This window comes from Phymastichus coffea, unplaced genomic scaffold (assembly GCF_024137745.1).
Source record: "Phymastichus coffea isolate CEN01 unplaced genomic scaffold, Cenicafe_Pcof_1.1 PCOF00226, whole genome shotgun sequence".
Taxonomy (NCBI): Eukaryota; Metazoa; Arthropoda; class Insecta; order Hymenoptera; family Eulophidae; genus Phymastichus; species Phymastichus coffea.
In genome coordinates, this window is record NW_026707037.1 from 24,728 (window position 1) to 42,804 (window position 18,077).

An 18,077-nucleotide genomic window follows, 5' to 3' on the forward strand; every position below is an offset into this window, starting at 1 on the left:
CTTAGCTAGTTTGGGACAGCAGAAATCTTGAAAACGAATCTAATACAGGATTTTTTTGCGAAACTCATCTCTACAATTTTTTTTCCGATTGTACGTTAATGAGGAACGAAACCGATATTTTAATTTGAATAACGAGTTGAAATTAAATATCGATGAAAAAAATTGAGATATGTTATTACATCTATAGAATTCAAGTTTACTTAGTATCAGTATATTTACTCTCTATAATTAATTACAAAATAATAAAAACAACATTGAGTTTCCTTAGTAAATCTGTATACTTAAATACAAGTATTAAACTGTAAGATACACAAGAAATATCATAATAATAGTGCGATTGGTTATCCATTACAAAATTCAAATAAAATTCCACGTCGAAAGAATTTTTTTGTACAACTACATTATCTACATTATCGACAGTAGTAAAACCGCGAGGGTCGGGGGATAGATTAAAATTAATTGAACAAACTAAACAATTTTTCTGTTCTCGAGTACATTTTTGTACGAGTTGTGGTTATAATCTAACTCCAATATGCGGAATATACCAAACGGACAAGGGCAGAGATATGGCATACTTATAAGGCATTTCCGTAGTTGAAATCCAAGAAATACTTCAAGCATATTAATTTCTTTGCTTTATGCTATTAAGTAATCCATTATATTCCGAGTTCAAAAATTTCATATCTTCCTGTTTGTTGACCATATGTTTGTTAATATTTATTTTAACATTCATGTTTTTTTTCAAAACAATGTTCTTTTTCTAAAATTATCGTATTTTCTCAATCAGTCATGACCAAGGTTCTCAAGAGTTTGTTTGAGAATCGGCATTGATTTTTCTTTATTGGAGTTATCAGCAAAATACATTTTTTCTATTGACATTTCGTAGATACGAGTCTGTTATTTATTTGAAACTTATTTTTTATCCTTGTTTCATTCATTTGCAATTTCCATCTTTACTTAATCTTATAATACTTTCTATTTTGTGATCTATCATGGGAACGCAACTGCGCGTAAAGTGGTGTCGCCTGCTAAGGGCGCAACACCATCCCTTTACGGGGGTGTGCGGAAAACGTGTGTACGCAACACGGAATACAAGTAGGCAAACAAGCACTGTGTGAACATCGCGCGGTACGTACTTTGTCTGCTGTACTCCCTGGTATCGTATTATATTATTTCTTATCTTACGTTCAAAACTATTGATTAAAAACGACAATTCTCACTTATATGTTTAAGTAGTATATAAACAAACAGAATAACATCAACTATTGAAAAGAATAACATAGTCATCGTCCGGTCGAAGTAAACCGCAAGTACACACACAATAATACGAATTCTTCGTTTATTTGCAGTCCATCATCGAGAGTTGTGGCAAGAGAAAAATCATCCTCCAGCGATGTGTTTCAATCGCAAAAACATAAGCTTAAATTACGAGATCGAAAAAGAAAAGCAGAAGTAAACTTACAGCGGCGAATGAGCAGCCGATCATGCTCGATTTCCCCCAGCGAGGCGAGCTCAGGATCAAAGGTGTGCCTCTGCTTGGCCGCGGTGGCGTTGCGGGAAGCCTTCCTCAGTAGCGGAGCTAAACGGAAGCCAAAACAACTTTCTTCATTCGAATAGTTCCTCTCGCTCTGCTCCATCTTGGAGGCTACTCCGCGTTAAAAGTTACGAGGAATTTCGATGAAGCTTGCACTGCGGCGATCGATGCACTTCTTTCTTTTGCGCGCGAGCGGACAAGCAGCAAAGTTTTCAAGCGATCTCGATCGATCGTTCTCCTTTTTATTCCTTTCACGGGTGAACAGCGAAGGTTCACGGATGTTGCGCAAGCTTCAGCCGAGGCGAAATCAAGCGTAAACATTATTTTTCGGCAGTGATCGCGCGGATCGTTCGGTGAAAATATATATACAAATGATTTTGTACAAAGGGATGCCGAAGCTCGATGAAGAGCACAAAGCAAAATCGACGGCAAGGCGCGCGAAATGTGCCGACGAGCATTTGCGGTGAGGGAGCAAAAAGAAAAAAAAAAAGAAAAACGCAAAATGGACAACGAAATACGTGGAAAGCCAATTAGCAGCGCTCGAGCGAAAATTGAGAATCGCTGCTGGCCGCGGCGTTTTATCAAGCGGAACGATAAAAACGAAATGCAACAACGGAAATGCCTTGCTAGACGCGATAAGCGCGAGTGCGTGCGTGCGGACGGGCACGAATGAAGCTCCGGTGATTTGCGGCTGAATGAGCAATTTGCCGACCACCCCCCGCGCCACACATACACACACACACACACACACACACACACACACACACACACATAATGAGCCAAGAAGAGAGGCGAATGGTGGGTGGTGATGAAACGTATAGCGATCCTCGCGTGGGTGCGACTATTAACTGTGAGCGTTTCGGTCGGCTGTCGGTATTCCCTGAATTCACGATTTTCCGAAGACCGACCTCGGGACAGCGTTGAAGGAACCCGTGACCTCGTTTGATTCTTCGCTCGAAATGGTATACGCGCTTCTGTGTAGTTGCATCGTCCTGTAATCGAATGCTTGTATGAAGAATTCAGTTTCCCTTTTGTCGCAGGAAAAAAAAAGTTTCCCACAATAAGCTCGGTAAATTCGTTTTTCACAGAGATTCAATTCCATTCGATTCATTGTTATACGTATATTTCATGCCAGTACTTATTCAGCGGTGTTGCTTCAACTGATATTTCGCAGTGAATTATAAAACAATCCCAAAGTGGATTTTTACAACTGACATAACGTAACAATCGGACGAAATAAAAATGCTAATTTGAAATTGATTCATACTCGTACGATCACGGCTCAGGACAGTCGCTTAGATGATTCGACATATTTTCACGCAAAGGCAATGGCGTCGCAGTAATTGGGAGACGGGTGGCGATCGCGGAACGTGCCGCCGTTTACGATAATCTCAGGTACTGGTAACCAAAGTACAACAGCCTGTGATCGCCTTACCCGTCCTCCCTATTGTGTCCTACGGTTACCAAAGACGCGAGTGCTTTCCCCCGCGACGATCGTTTTATCGTCAATATATTTTGTACGCCGGTAGTGAATATTTTCGCGGGACGCGAAAAACAAAATTTTGTATAATGTCAGCGACGGCATTAAATTGACTGAGAATAAAAGAAGAATCCTCTTTCCGGCCTGCGTTGTCGGGTTCAACTACCGCTTTGTTGTTCCAGTTCGTCGCTTGCGCACGCACTCGCGATCTCATTGTTTGATATTGCTCGCTGGATTCAGAGATGATTTTATTAAAAGTAGCGTACGTGACTATTCATCCACTTTGTTCGAGTTTTATCAAGTGCAAAGAGAGTTTTTTTTACGTTACGCATTGTTTCTTCAAAATAAGGTTGATTTTGGCTTTTACGCGTGCTTAGATATGAATCATCAATTTGAATAGAAAAATCTGAGGAAGTGTCGTTATTTCAATTGATCGCCCGTGATTAAACGTACCAAATTTTACAACAGGTCATTACCAATTGTTATCAACTCAACACACCATGCAATCATTCATTCATTATATTGCTTTTCGTTAAACGAATAAATTAAGTTGTAGCTATATTGCCGAGTTTATTACTAGAAGATCGCATTTCACGTAGACATTGACTGTCTCCCTCTACCGGCAAATTCTCAAACACCAATAATGAACTACTTATCGACCCGCACAACTAATCAATTGCAACTGCAATCAAAGAAGCAAACTTATGTACGCAAAGCCAGCACTTATGAAAACCCAGTATTCGCACGATTGCAGATGAGCACAAATCGAACGTGCATCCATGGAAATTCACGGCTGGCGACGCATCGTAGCTCAACGACAGCTACGGACGTTCGTTTGCAAAAGCCAAAATTACATCGCCATTAGAATCTTCCAACGAGAATCAAAGTATATTTACACGGTGGCGCGGTGGCCGAGCGCGTGCAACCGAATAATTGGAATAATTGTTGCGCGACTTGGGACTCTTCACATCAGTTTGAAATCGGCTTTTACGCAACCAATTTGAAATTTCTCGATAGATAAGATATCCACCTCCAAAATAATCCCGACTATTAGTGAAACCTGTCGTACGCGTCGCCCGCGTTATCTCAACGAAGGGAACGCACAGATATAGTGCGCTCGAAGCGCGTGCATCGAAAGGGAGTTCCGAGGGGACAATCGAGCGTGCCGTCGTTATGATGCGACGCGCGGCGCGTGTGCGCACACGCAGCGGGGAGTTTTCCCTTTGAGACTCGACGAAAGGAAGTTTACGCCTTTGACGGTCTTTTCGCCGGGCGCGCGAGCGATTAGTCACGCTGGTGCGCGCGTCGCCGAAGCAAAGAACCCGCCAAGACGATGAATCAGTCGGCGCCGCGAGCTTCCGCGCGACGAGCCCGTGCAAAAATCCGCGAAGCGAGATCGAGAAGCAAGCATCGGTTTTCATCTCCGCAGCTCCGAAGTAGAGAAGCAACAGCCCGGCGAGATAAAAGCAGCGACTTACAGAGGTTCGGCGCGTCGCCGCCGTTCTCCGTTTCCAGCTCGATCCGATTTTTCTTTCTGCGCCGCATGATCGAGTTCCACACCTTCTTGTGGCTCATGATTTTTTTCCTCTCTTGTCGATCGAACGTTAATTGGGCGCGAGGTAAACACTGGCTGACATATTCTCAATTAGGGTCTGATTATCAAGATGGTAGCAGACAGCAGCAGGGCACTTTGTGCGTTTAACGAGACCGAAAGCGCCTTCGTTTATCTCGCTATTGTGACACACTTGTTCTTCGCGCGTTCGATTATTTTCTCGATGCTGACACTGCAAACTTTAGAAATTTATAGACAATCCATAAATCACTCTCCGATACGATCGATTCACCGACACTTGCTCGCACACTCAACTGTTGGCTGATAATAAGTCGCTCCTCTCGGCGGCAAGAACCGATGGGCGTGACAAGAGTGAAGAAACAAAACGGAACAGAAATCGGACACTGGCCTGCGCTCGCCGCGAACCGCTCGACGCGTCTATCTGCGTCCGTGTCCGGCGTACTTCTGTCTCACTCGCTTCCTCGAGAGAGCAGCGCTATGCTATACGTGACGATGACGAGTGGGGCGACAAGGAGAGCTCAATGTACGAGTGCGTAATAGCGTTTTTTTTTTTTCTCTCTCTCAACATGTACCTCCACGTGCTTGTCTCGTAAAAGCCGGACAATGGAAGAGAATGTCTCGCCAGTAAGGAGTTTTTGTGGGTCGCTGATAAGATTGCCGTGGCGTTCTCTCTAGTGCTTCCTCGTGTTGACCTTCTTTCATAGGGGGAGAGAACCTTTGCGAAAAACGTATTATTGCAGGTTTTTTTTTATTATTATTATTCACGATGAAGCTTCGTTTCGAGAATATATTTTTTTTTATCGTGAGATGAGTTTTATTTTTTGCTTGGTTGTGCGTGTCCAAAACCGTCGAGTATTCAATAATAAAATTTAACGATCTCAGCATGCTACTGTAAATCCTGCAAATAAAAGATGATCGCATACGCGACGCAGCATTTAACGAGAATATCGCGTGATCGGATGGCCAATGTTATGCAATCGATCCAGAGAAGAAACAAGGTATAAATGAGAAATCAATAACTGGACACACGTGCGTTAGCGTGTCATCTAATGACAGTCGAATGATTGCCGAAAGTAGAGATTTTAAGCAGCCAAAAAAAAAGAAAAAACGCCTGGAAAGCGGTGCGTCGTGCGCGCACGGTACGCGGCGAGCACTCGAGACGCCGGTCGTCGCGCGGCTCCGAGATGCCACTCACGCACTTTCGTCGCCCAGCGGTACTTAATCACGTAGAACCCGCTGCTGTTCGCGCGGCGCCAGGTGTATCGAGCGCGAACAGCTATGCGCGCGTTCGTTCGCCAGCAGGCCGCGGCAAAGACGCTTCGCTTTATCGACCGCAGAAAATCGACGCTCGCGTTGGGCGGGGAATGGCGGTCGGTCTTCGCGCGCAGCAGTTAACGAGAAATCGCGAAATAATTGCCGTCGAACTAAACGATCGGCGACCTGAAAATCACGATGCGCAATGCACTTTGACCGCACGGGCAAACTTGAGCGCCGTGCGACGTTCGCGAATACGCGTGGCGTGCTCGTATCGCTTGCTGCAGCGATGATCGCTCTTCCGGCTAGGATACATCCGCCGGTGCCGTTCCAAACAATGGCCATAGCCATCGAGAGCGTTTCTTTAACGACGCCCACGCTGAAGCCGAATAGGGGAATAATACGGCGCCACGTGATATATTCTTCTTTACAGTTTTTTTTTCGAAGAGACATCTGTGCGCTTTATGGAAATTTATTTCTATTTAGGATGTATCAGGTGAACAAACTTTGAAAGAATGAATTGAGTTGTATCTTGGATCTATGCAGTTTTCGAGTAGAGCATTATATGCATGCTATACAATGGCTTGTAATTATTAGGGAACAGCAGTAAGTTTTGAAATATTCAAACACCAACACGAGATAAAATTATTTTACTTGAACGTCGTGCTAGCAGTTGAATTGAATATATTGATATATAGTGCTAGCAGTTGCATTGAATATATTGAATATATTGAGTTATTGATAGCTTTGTAATGATCATCATTCAAAAAAACTATTATAAATTGTCGGAGAATTGTTTGCACCCGACATCTGATTCGAAATGTAAGTTTCGACATTGTTAATGAACTTCTGTACCTTTGAATTTGATTGTTCCTTAATTATAAAATAACTATGATCATCATTAAAAAGTCTTAACTTATTGGCTAATCAGTAATCGTAAATGTGAAATTGCTTTCTTATAATCTGGTAGTTCTTGTGTAGTCGTGGCGCACGCATTCTAACCTTTTATTTTCAGCCACGAGTTTGTAATGCTTTTTTAAAGCGTTCAAAAGCGTGTAAAAGCCGTAAATATATTGAACGTGTTTTAGCAATTTCTATAATGATATTTATTAGTCGGATACTAGAAAATCCGAATAGTGTCAAAATACTGTATTTAAAAAAAACTAAAGAATTAATGAAAAATTTAATGATTCTACTGAACAAAATTCAAAGCAAAGAATATCAAAGTATTCGTTTTCATACTCTCACCACTATATATATCCAAGGTAAACGTGATGTGTGTATGCGTGTTAAAATATTTTTAATACATATGGTATTAAGTAGGCTTAACTTGGATTCTTAACCATACAGAGCAAATTTAAGTATTTTTGTTAGAAAATGATTCATGTAGTTTCAAAGATATTGTAAAAAATATCAAGGACATATCATTTAAAATAAATATTCTCTCACAATATTTCTCCGATCCTGCGCATAGGGGCTTATATATTCCTCTTGCAAGCTGGAGGCAGAGCGACTCTTTATTTATACAGAGTTACCTGCGTTATAATTTATTTATTTAGAGAATAAATTGAATTTAATTTAATTTAATTCAATAAAATTTGTAAATATGTTGGTGAAAATTTGTTGTAGATTTTCTAAAAATAAAACACTAATGTTTCATATTTATGTAAAATATTGGTTAGTATTAGTCATTATAACGAGGCTTTGTAGCATTTTCATGATTTTTAAAACTTTCAAATTTTCAAACGTAATTTATCATCTAGTAATAATGTCATTAAGGTGACTTATTGCTGCTTTACTTTAGCACTTTTTTAGTTTTGAAGAATAATGGGAAGAACACAAAAATAAATCTTATGATTCAAAGTTAAACTTTGTAAAAATTAATCGTCAGCAACTCTTTCATACCTTGTCAGGATTCGCTGGAAATTCATGCAACAAGAGTTTGATAATCTTGTTGTCCCTGCTAGTAATGTCGACTCATCAAACAGGGACTGATAAAAAATGCTTAGAGGAAAGAAACGCAATTAAAATATTGAAAGAGATACTAATTTAAATGTTCTGGGCCACATTGTTGCAATATAAAGACACCGTAAATATGCATAAAATCTAATCAAAATCTGCTATAAAAATTGTTATATCAAATAGGAAATTATCTATTGGAAACAAACTTAGAATAAATACTACAATAAGCATTTTACTTACAAGTTGTCAAATAGTTTTATTTAACCAGACACATTTTATTGATTGTAATGATTACAATAAAAAATAAGTATTATTTACGATTTATGCTAAGACAATATTAATATCATTCGAAACCGCATTCGATAAACAGGTTTCAACCGGAGAAATAACGTATTTGTTTAGTAAAGAGCTAGCATCTTGCCAAGCTATCTCTACGTATACGCCTATGAAATGAGCTATGTTAGTGCCATAGGATAAGTATTCATCAATTTTATTACGATATTTATAAATATCTTTTTCATAATTTAGCAATGCGCCACAAGTATTTTCGTTTAATTCATCTTGCTTGCATGATTCAGATTTAACGGTATAATTTTCTAATTTTTTTTTAATTGTAATTAGCATCTGTAAAACAAAAATATATAATATACTCATCTTTCAATTCAAAATTCTTAATGTAAAAGCTTTTTTAATATCACAATACTCAAAGAAAAAAATTACCGGCTTGTACTGTATTATTATGCTGTTCAATCGATTAGCTATCCAATTCAAATCTTGTTGGACATTTTTTATGAACTGCGTATCTAAATCTACAGTATTATTATTTAGAACCTGGTCACACACATTTTCTTTGGAAGGTATAATGGTCTTTGGAGACAGGATTTCAATTTCATGCTATTTAATTAATATATATATTGATCGTAGCGTTAAAATCAATCAAAATAAAGCGGATAAAGTAAATTATCAAAGAATCCACGTACCCTGAGCTTTTTGACCTCCTCACAAGCAGAAAACGAAACAGGTAGACTTTTCGAACGTATCTTAATAATTTTGCGAAGTTCTACTATCTTATCTGGCACATCTTCTATTACTTTCAACGTATCTTCACATAATTGTTTGACAATCTTTAACAATTCATGACTGTCCAAATTAAGATGCTTCAATAAAAAAATAAGCACTACATGTTACATTTATAATTAGGATTAATGCTTACAATGCCTATATACGTACTCCGTCTGCTTTAATAACTATGAAAATTGCAAAAAATACAAGGAACAACCTCATTTTGCTTTTCAAAACTATTAGTTCAGTTGTCGAACGTAGATTGATAAATTTTTCGTTCGAACGTTGAATTTTATGTAACTCAAGCAAGTAACCGTGAAAATATAGGTCTAGAAATTAATAGCAAACGTGAGTTTAACATTAGTTTAAAAATAGTCGTGAAACTTTCTGGAAAATTTCTTGCTATACCGGCTTATAATTTGCAACAAAATTTTAATTATAATATATATAATATTTTATATAATATTATTATAACATATACCTATAGTTATATACATAATTATAATACATATAATAAAATAATGTACTAATATCGCTCTATTTGAACAACTAATTAAAAAATAGCAGTACATTTATTTCTTATAAAATAGTTTAGAATATAGAATGTTGAATCATAAAACAATAAAAAGGACATTGCGAGTCAACTTGACTCTTAACAAAACAAAATTAACAACTATTCGGCATAATTTTAACGTTTTACCGACACGTTTTCAGCCTCTTCGGGAAATGTGCTTTTTTTACATAGAGACTGGAAACGTATCAGCGTACTTTTGAAATATGGGGAATAGTTATTGACTTTGTTTTATTAAGGGTTGACCCCAACGTCGTTTTTATTATTTTATGATTAATGAAAGAGGATGAATACGTTCATCATACGTAGAATCATTAATTTTACGAGACTTAAAATGTTTACTAATTTTTAATTTAATCTCAAAGGTTTTTTGTGTAGAAAGGTCTCGTACATTAGACATCTGTCAAACGTCTACCACGGTAAATAAAGATAATTTAATTATTTATTATTATTCTAATAATGTTTCGCGCAATTACGAAATATTGAAATGTTAAAAAATAGTTAATTTTGTCACCCGAATAATCTCGGTACACGTCAGATATCTGTTGTCCAACGTCCGTTATCTCCCGTAGAAAACCCTCAAATTTCTCATACGATATTATCGACTTATCTGAGCTGGAGTGATAAACGTCCACACGAGGCTCAAATCACTAGTATCGAAATGTACTATTTTCGAGATTATAATTAATCTTTATAAATTTTTTAAAATGCCAGGTTTCTTTATCGCAGTTAGATTTCCATAGATTATATGGTAATTTCTGAATATACAAGTCAGTTTTTAGCATAACAATAAAACAGTTCCGAAAAACTTTTGTTTAACGTATCCTCCCAGCCTGATTCGTTGATCCGTCGTAATATCACGCTTTTTAACATGCCGTGGTGGAAAATACAACATTGACGCACGCTCTACGAAAAACGTAGTCTCAAATTAGTAAATTCCACTGTTGAAAAAAGAAAAAAAAACCTCTCTTCGCTCGGGCGTAAACCTCACCCGAGGCATAATCTACTTTCCCGTACTAGTTAGTTAATGTACTATTACCATATTGCTTATTCGTTTTTCGACAATAAAAGTAATCATCCGGAGTACGCGAAGCAAACGTTCGACCAGAACGCGAGGGTAAAGCTTTTCTTTTCTCCAATTCATATGTGGTTTTTTGAACGCGACGAGAAAAAAAAATGAAAAACAAAGCCCTCTAATTTCGCGAAACTCGTTCGTTCGTACGTACGCGAGTAAGCAATAATGCCGCGCGCAATGCCGTCGCAGTGCGTACATTGCGCTCGGGATATATAGAGGTGCAGTGCAGATAGCCCCGCGGCGACCACATTACGTCTGTTATACGTGCGCGCGTATATGTGTAGAGCGCGATCCTTGCTCGCTCTCTCTCTCTCTCGTTCGCGTGTGCAGCGCACAGTTTTATCGAGCGCGTGGGTGGGATGCGTGTGTGCCCGCTCCGCGCCGAGATTGGGGCGCAGGTCAGCGAGGAGCTAACAATGAGAGTTGCTTGGATTCACTTTTCAAGGCGACTAGATGAAAAGCCAGCGTTTCATCTCATAGAAACGAAACGTTTTATCCGACATTTTTGTCTCGCGGTCGCTCGCGCGCGCCCGTAACGCATGCCCCCCCCCCCCCCCCCCCAGTAATATAAAGAGGAGCACGGTGTGTTCTTTAAAAATATAACTCGCGTCCAAACAGCGCGCTAAAGTTCTTTGTCCGTCCGCACGTGTCAAAAGGTTTCGAAGTCCCGCGAGACGAAAAAATGGGTTAGGGCGATGTCGTAACACGTGATTTCGGTGGCAAGGATGGCAACAAATTATTCTCGTGCCAGGCCTAAAGTATTCAGCTTGTATTATATTTTTACTCGCGTCAGAGGCGCGAAACGAAAATACATTGCCTACACGCGAACGGAACTCTGTTGCGCTGCTCTTAAATATTTAATACAGCTTATTTATGACCGGTAGATCGTAAAAAATTCCTGACTGATTTATGGGATGAGTACATTTTCAATAAATTTATTGAAATAAAGTTCGCGGTGACACTTTTGCTAGTCGGTAACAGGCTTATAAATTTGATCGCTTCAATAGTATATCGGAAACGCGGCATCTGATAGATAACAATATCATGGAAAATTGAAGCTTCTAGGGACATCTGTATGACGATTCAGTCACAAGCAGCACCTGATCGCCAGGTGGCAATGCGGGGTATCTTCTGGTACGTCGGTATCTTACCTACATTAAAATGTTTATCGGTATGGTAGGCACCTACCGGAAAATCCATTCGATACAAAACTATACGAATCCTTCGCTATCACGTCTTTCCTACATTCTGGAATAAATGACAATTGTCCAGTGCGGGGCGCAAAGTTCGTTTCCACTATTAGCCTGCACTGTTTCACATTTGCATGGTAAGTCTATTCACGGATGATGTCCAATGGCGCAGCTGATTAGTACCGCTGTTAAGGGCAGGTTTTCATCGGCCATTATTACCCGGTGTGTTTCGAGCTTCGATGTGAATGGAAATAACGAGAGCTCGTTAACGCTGCGCCGAGCGTGGCCGCCAAGGCAGAGCTTCTCGTGCACAAACAATGAAAACAAAGCACAATTAAATGCTCTCCGAGCGCGGAGACGCCTTGGCTCCTCCGCACAATGATATCCGCGCGTCGTCTAGCCAAATTGACCGCGAAAACTGTTGTGCAGTCGCAGAAAGCTCGGCGCTGCTTTTGTTCGTTCCGTCGCCGTTGGCTTTCATTCGCTGCTGCGGGCTAACCTGCGCCCGCGTACAACAAATTCTTGATGGCTTCTCTTTTGCGTTAAAACTGGCGTGCATGCACGCACGTGACTATCATGTACACATCAATTAGGCTTGCACGTTAGATTATTACGTGCAATTATTACGGTACAGATATGATGCCAACGGGTATAATCATTATGGTATGTGTACGAGCTTTACCTGTGGTAGAAATTTCATTTTTTTGCGATTGTATATTATCGCGTGCCCTATTCTAGCTCCTATATTACATAACAATTAGACGTATTTTCAATTGATGCATCCGCCTCGGTAATCAAGTCGTTCCCACTGACTGAGCGTTTCTTTTTCACATTATTAAATACGAATTCTTTTTTTTTTCTCATCAAATTTTTCATGTTACAGTACAAGCAAATAAAACGACTCGCCAAGATTTTTCTGTAAATTGCAGTCATCGATTTCTACCAAGAGAACTTGACAGAAGTACGTTACATTTCACTCAGGTAAAATTGATGCCGAATCAAGCACTCGTTCAATCATTCCATCGATCAATTAAAAAACAAAGAAAGCTTATCGCTCACCTATAGGAGACGCGGTGTTGGCCTCGCGCAGGCTCACAGTTTCAGGTTCGATGCCATGCTCGTCCTCTTCGATGAGTGGCGGCGGTGGCGCCAATGTCCGCGAAGCCTCGTAGCCCCAATGCTGTCTGAAAGCTCGTGTGCCACCGTCAAGCCGTACACGTGGTAGCTCGACGAACATCGCGTCGCCCAGCTAGAATCCAACAGACACGCGATCGTTATCATTTTGTCGGACGCACTTTTGCAAGAGTCGTCGAGGCCGGTACGCGTGATTGTCGCCAGTTGCTCGTGCGTTGCCGCAAATTGTAACGAGTGTGAAAGGTCACGTTTAGGCAAGGTTGCTTATTAGTACTGTTGGATCGAGCGATCCAAGCTGGACAAAGCTTTTAGTCGAATGTATCGATTAGATAAAATACCGATGATTTCACTATGGAAGGCCTATTCCTTTGTTATGTTCGCGTAGCACGTTTCTGCTGTAATACACTCGGCAGATGCCAATTAGCTCTCTCTGGGTGCGGTTATTTTATTGCCGAAACGCTAAATTAAAGTATCGTCCTCGGCATTGCGGAGGAACGTCAGGCGAATTAAATTTTTGCGCAGCACAACGAGGAAATGCGCCCTCTTCCTTTTGCAAATATTAGTCGGCCAACGAAGCGATTAAACGGAAACAATGGGATACATTAGTGCGACAAGCAAGTGCATCGTACGAGTAAACAGGTCTGCAAGACGAAACAGAGAAACGCACTCACATAACCACGTATCACATCCATCTCTCTCTCTCGCTCTCCCGGGTGGACACAAAACAAATACGCGCGCGCGGCGCCCACTCGCGTCATACGTACACTGAAGTTTCATCTGAAAATATCGCATAGATTGACCTGTCGGCGGCGCCTCCGCCGCCGAGCTGACGTCACTAATTAGAGCTCGTTTGTCGGCTCGCGCTGACGCTTCCCACCCTTTCATACATCGCCAGTGCATTTATTAGTTTGACTCGGGCTATAATAATGCTCGGAAATATCTTTTCTCTTTGAAAAAGATAGCCTGCCAATTAACTGAAGAGAGAGAGAGCTTTGGCGGTCTACAGTGGCGTGCGAGGGGTAGTTATTTGAGATGGTTCGCGCGGGGCGCCATCCGATATTTCCTGCTGCCTATATGGCTGGAGAAAAAAGGGAGAGCAGCGCTATCGGGGGATTGTAACTTCATTTGCCACCTCTATGGCTCTGGCATACACAGAGGGTCGACAGTTCCAATTGCAGATCATTCAATTAGAACATTTTTTTTTTCTTTTTTCGTACACAGCAGACGATACGTGCGTTAGCGGAGACGACAATCGAATAGCGCGCGACGTGCATTTTCATCGGCGCTCTTTTGGACTCCCGCGAAAAAACCATATCCGACGACCGCGCGTGGAATCGACGAACAATGTCCGGACACTCGTTTCGCCGAGCTGTTTGTTCCGCCGGAAAATTCGCGACCAGCCGTGCAATTCCTTCGCTCGCGCAGCCCCCGCGGCCGAAAACCCCGTCGTGCGCGCATCCAAAAGAAACGAGTGGCTCCGTATAACGAAGGCTCGCGCCAGCCCTCCTTGTTCGCGTGCACGTGTGCGACGCGCCGACCGGTTGCGCGCGCGTATGCGCTATTGGCTAATTAGGCATGTCGCGCAAAGCGCACGAGCGAGCGAGACCGTTGTGAACGCCGACGATTGATTTGTGAAACGCACAATGGCTCTTTATCGCCGTCGCGAAAGTGCGCCTCGCGCGGCCGCCAGTTCGGCGTGTCGAATGAATTCGCTCGTTAAGAATGTCGTCGCGAGCCAAATTGATTTATTGGGCCTCGCGTTCGTCAACATTAGTCATCGCTTTAAAGCGGAATTAGCCGTTGTTGTCGCGGGCCAGTGCACATCGGCGACAAAGCGCGCGCCTTTCGTCGTGATTGCATTTTGTAAAACAAGTGCGGCCGTTAATTGCAACCGTGGCGTCAGAGGCGGGAAATGGTCGCCAGTTCACAGCCGTTGTTGTATAGGTTTAATAGGGTAAATTGTGAGGATCTCTCGTGTATCTGCGCGCGACAATCGGAGAACGAGTTAGAAAATTGCATTACTGCAGTCGATAACTCCGAGCACACTGGGGAAATAGGGACGTAAGAAAGCCAGGTTAAAAATTCTCGAAAATTTCGAGAGCTTAAATCGCAGAAGGAGAGAGAGAGAGAGAGAGAGAGAAAGAGAGAGAGAGAGAGAGAGAGAGAGAGAGAAACGGGTTAGTACTCGAAGGAATTGCATATATGTGTATATTGAAGTTTCGCGTGCCAATTTTTTCACTTTCCATTTTCGTGTTAACAATCATTCGCGTCAGATTACAGCAGTATTTGCGTATTAATTTTACGTTACAGTGCCGGTAATATTGTATTTTACTACGTGATAACGACAGAAGAGCAGGAATTTTATGATGTTACGAAGAATGGCATCTGATGCGTATGCTTCGATTTGATTGCATTTGAATTCATTAATCAGCTCATCTAATTCAAATTTTTATGCGATACTCAAAATACACTCTGAAATTGGCGTCTAATACAAATTGAGCACGTTGATGCCGAGAAAACACCAAGGGAACACTAAAAAAACACACATGGATGCAATAAAAAGTCAAATCGCCTTACGATTACATGTGCAAAAATCGAAAAAAGAGTAATATCGCGAGGAAGAAGGTGAAATATAGCCAGTAAGGCAAGTATATAGTGGAAATATATATGTACAGGAGGCAAGCTGAAATCGCTTTCTCGCGCGATCCAATAAGTTCAAGTTCAGCGGGCGCGTCTGCAGCGTCGCCGACGACTAGACGGGAAAGCGCGGAAATGAATAATCGCTCGACTCGCAGACATATATAGACGGCCCCTCGAGGAGGTAGGTGTGCACGGAAGACGCGTCGCCTACTTACGGTATCGAGTTTCGTCGCGCGACAATCACAGCTTGCTTATACAGGCAGTATCAAACTTACAATACACACAGACAGACATCGAGTTATACATATATATACGCATACAGAAAGTTGTGCAAAGGAAGCCAGGCAGATAGAGCAAGAGAAGTGAAGTGAAGAGACAAACCTTGCTCGCAGACTTGAACATACAGGATGTCCCAGCGAATTGCTGCGTCCGGTCGAATAGGAGAGTGAGAGAGGACAAAAAAGACAGATTCATAGATTATTCATTGATCTCGCAGAAGGTTATTATTTTCTGCTACATTTATATGTCATTTAGTATATTGTGCGCTTCGATATCTGTCCTTTGTTCGGGGAGAGTGCAGTGCGAATCCAAAGTTATTAATTACTTTTTCACGAGGCAGCTTGTCATGAAAAAAAAAACACATCCCGCCATTTAATGTCAAAGCGAGTGCCTGCCCGAACGTATCCTCCCTCGGCGTACGAACATTACGCGTTCATTCAATTTGCTCGATTACCAGCTTTACCACAATGTAATAGCGTAGTAATAACCTTTGCCATTATCACCCATGCAATTTATTAGCGAAGAATGGCCGAATAATAAAGACGTAATCGAACGAGCGTTACAAAACATAGTTCTCTCTCGGTCGATACGCCCAATTAATAATTCAATTTATCTTTGCGACGTGAACAAATCGTATCGCCGGGTTATAGAGGTGTGTACGCGCATTGGATTGATTTATGAAAATCATAAGTCAAGACTGATTTTTCTTTTTTCGAAGCGAGAAATGCTAGTAAACATAGGTGCATCGCCGCGCGCGTTTCTTTTCTCCTTCGCATTCGAGTGCGCATCGTAAGAAATTTAGCTGGCAGTTGTGATACATCCAGTGGCCAGATGCGATGCAGTCCCTCCAAGACGTCTTTCTTTCTCTCGGAGACTTTCTTCGCGGTCGCTGGCAACCAACCAGCAACTTGACCTTGCGCGACACACTCGCGCGAAGAAAGAGTAGCGCGAGCTGCAAGTTCCTTTGTCGATGAGTCTCTACCGCGCGTGTGATGAATCGCGTGCACGTGTGGCAAAAAAACGAAGAAGAGGAGGTGGAGGAGGAATACTGGAGCGAGAGAATAATTCAGACGCGAGATCGTTATCGTAGGCTATGCTGTTACAGGAGCATTCTTTGATCCACTTTAGTTGTTTTAAATTCGGTCTACTGTCCGCTGTAATCTCTCGTTGAATTACAGAAAAAAAACGCGATAAATCTCAGCCGTTAATCTGCTGCTTACGCTTTCGTACTAATTTTCATCGGCTTATCTCGGACACAATTTCCGGTTTGAAAGCGGCAACAGTTGTTCTGCGCGCGCCCGCGCCGCGACTCAGCGTACCAGCTGCCATGCCGTACGTCCGAAAAGCTTTCGCAAAAACGCTATCGAGGATGTGAATCTTCGCGCTCGTTGGCATTACGTCGGATGCCTGTGTGCCTGCGCAAATAACCCTTGTCGAACGTTACTCCGATATTTAGACCACGATTCGGCGTTTAATTATTTTCGTTCGATAAATGCGCGCGCAAACTATGCCACCCTGCCAACTTAATGAACACAACGAAAACATGTCAATCTTATATCTACAATGTGTTATTGAACATCTGTATGAAAGACGTATGATTTCAAATTTGTGATGATTATACGACTAAAATACGATGACAATAAATGTGACGTCTACAAGTAAAATCTTGTATTAATGCAACAATTTCGGAGTTCATCGTGAAAATGAAAAATGACCACGAAATATGTCAATGTCAGATATTTTAATTAAGTATTTGACTCCTTTTAACGAGCATTCGCGAACTAACAAAACGAATGACCCCCAATCAAATTTGCATCCATTAAAATCAGTGATTTTTTTTGTAATCAGAAACGTAACGTATAATCAGCTCTGCGGCAAAAAGCAACGAAAAATCGCCGTCTCAAATGTATGATTATCTCTCGATAAAAGTCGAATAAAAGAGCGAAAGCAACTTTCTCGCACGGGGAATGTAAAATTATTCAAAAGTCCACGAAGAAAAAAAAAAAGAGACTTCCTTAGGTGACCATTAAACGTTTATTTCCAGAGAGAAACGCGCGCAACCGTTATACGGAGGGTTATATCCATCGACGCGTTTAAACCCCATAATTTAGCGGAGCTGCAGCCGAAGGAGTAGGCGCACGATCTCTAGCCGCGCGCAATCGACCGCTGCTCTAGCGCTCCTTGGGCTTCGTTCGATCCGCGGAGGAAGACAATGCTTCGGGCCGCTTGTTCCCGCTTTTTCTTGCGGGCGGCGCGCGACTAATTGAAAAACTTTTGCCGAGCTCGCAAGAAAATCGAAGATGCTCGCTTGTTTGTCACTCGA

The 18,077-nt window shown here is 41.6% G+C and overlaps 2 protein-coding genes across 2 annotated transcripts in view; both read right to left on the reverse strand.

Annotated features, from left to right (window-relative positions):
- Nucleotides 1-8,039: 8,039 nt before the first annotated feature.
- LOC131674297 (uncharacterized) lies at nucleotides 8,040-9,143 on the reverse strand. The gene is made up of 4 exons (XM_058952890.1): nucleotides 9,034-9,143; nucleotides 8,784-8,960; nucleotides 8,524-8,697; nucleotides 8,040-8,427 (listed from the first exon to the last, which is right to left on the reverse strand). Exons 1-4 carry the CDS (start codon nucleotides 9,085-9,087, stop codon nucleotides 8,125-8,127), a joined length of 708 nt encoding a protein of 235 aa, XP_058808873.1. The 5' UTR covers nucleotides 9,088-9,143; the 3' UTR covers nucleotides 8,040-8,124.
- A 3,181-nt stretch (nucleotides 9,144-12,324) lies between these two features.
- Nucleotides 12,325-18,077, reverse strand: part of LOC131674299 (uncharacterized) — a 36,674-nt gene continuing 30,921 nt past the window's right edge. Inside the window, exons 4-6 of the mRNA XM_058952891.1 lie at nucleotides 15,857-15,898; nucleotides 12,761-12,950; nucleotides 12,325-12,383 (exon numbers count right to left, since the gene is read on the reverse strand). Coding sequence (XP_058808874.1) covers nucleotides 12,325-12,383; nucleotides 12,761-12,950; nucleotides 15,857-15,898 — 291 coding nt within the window. The remainder of the gene's footprint in view (nucleotides 12,384-12,760; nucleotides 12,951-15,856; nucleotides 15,899-18,077) is intronic.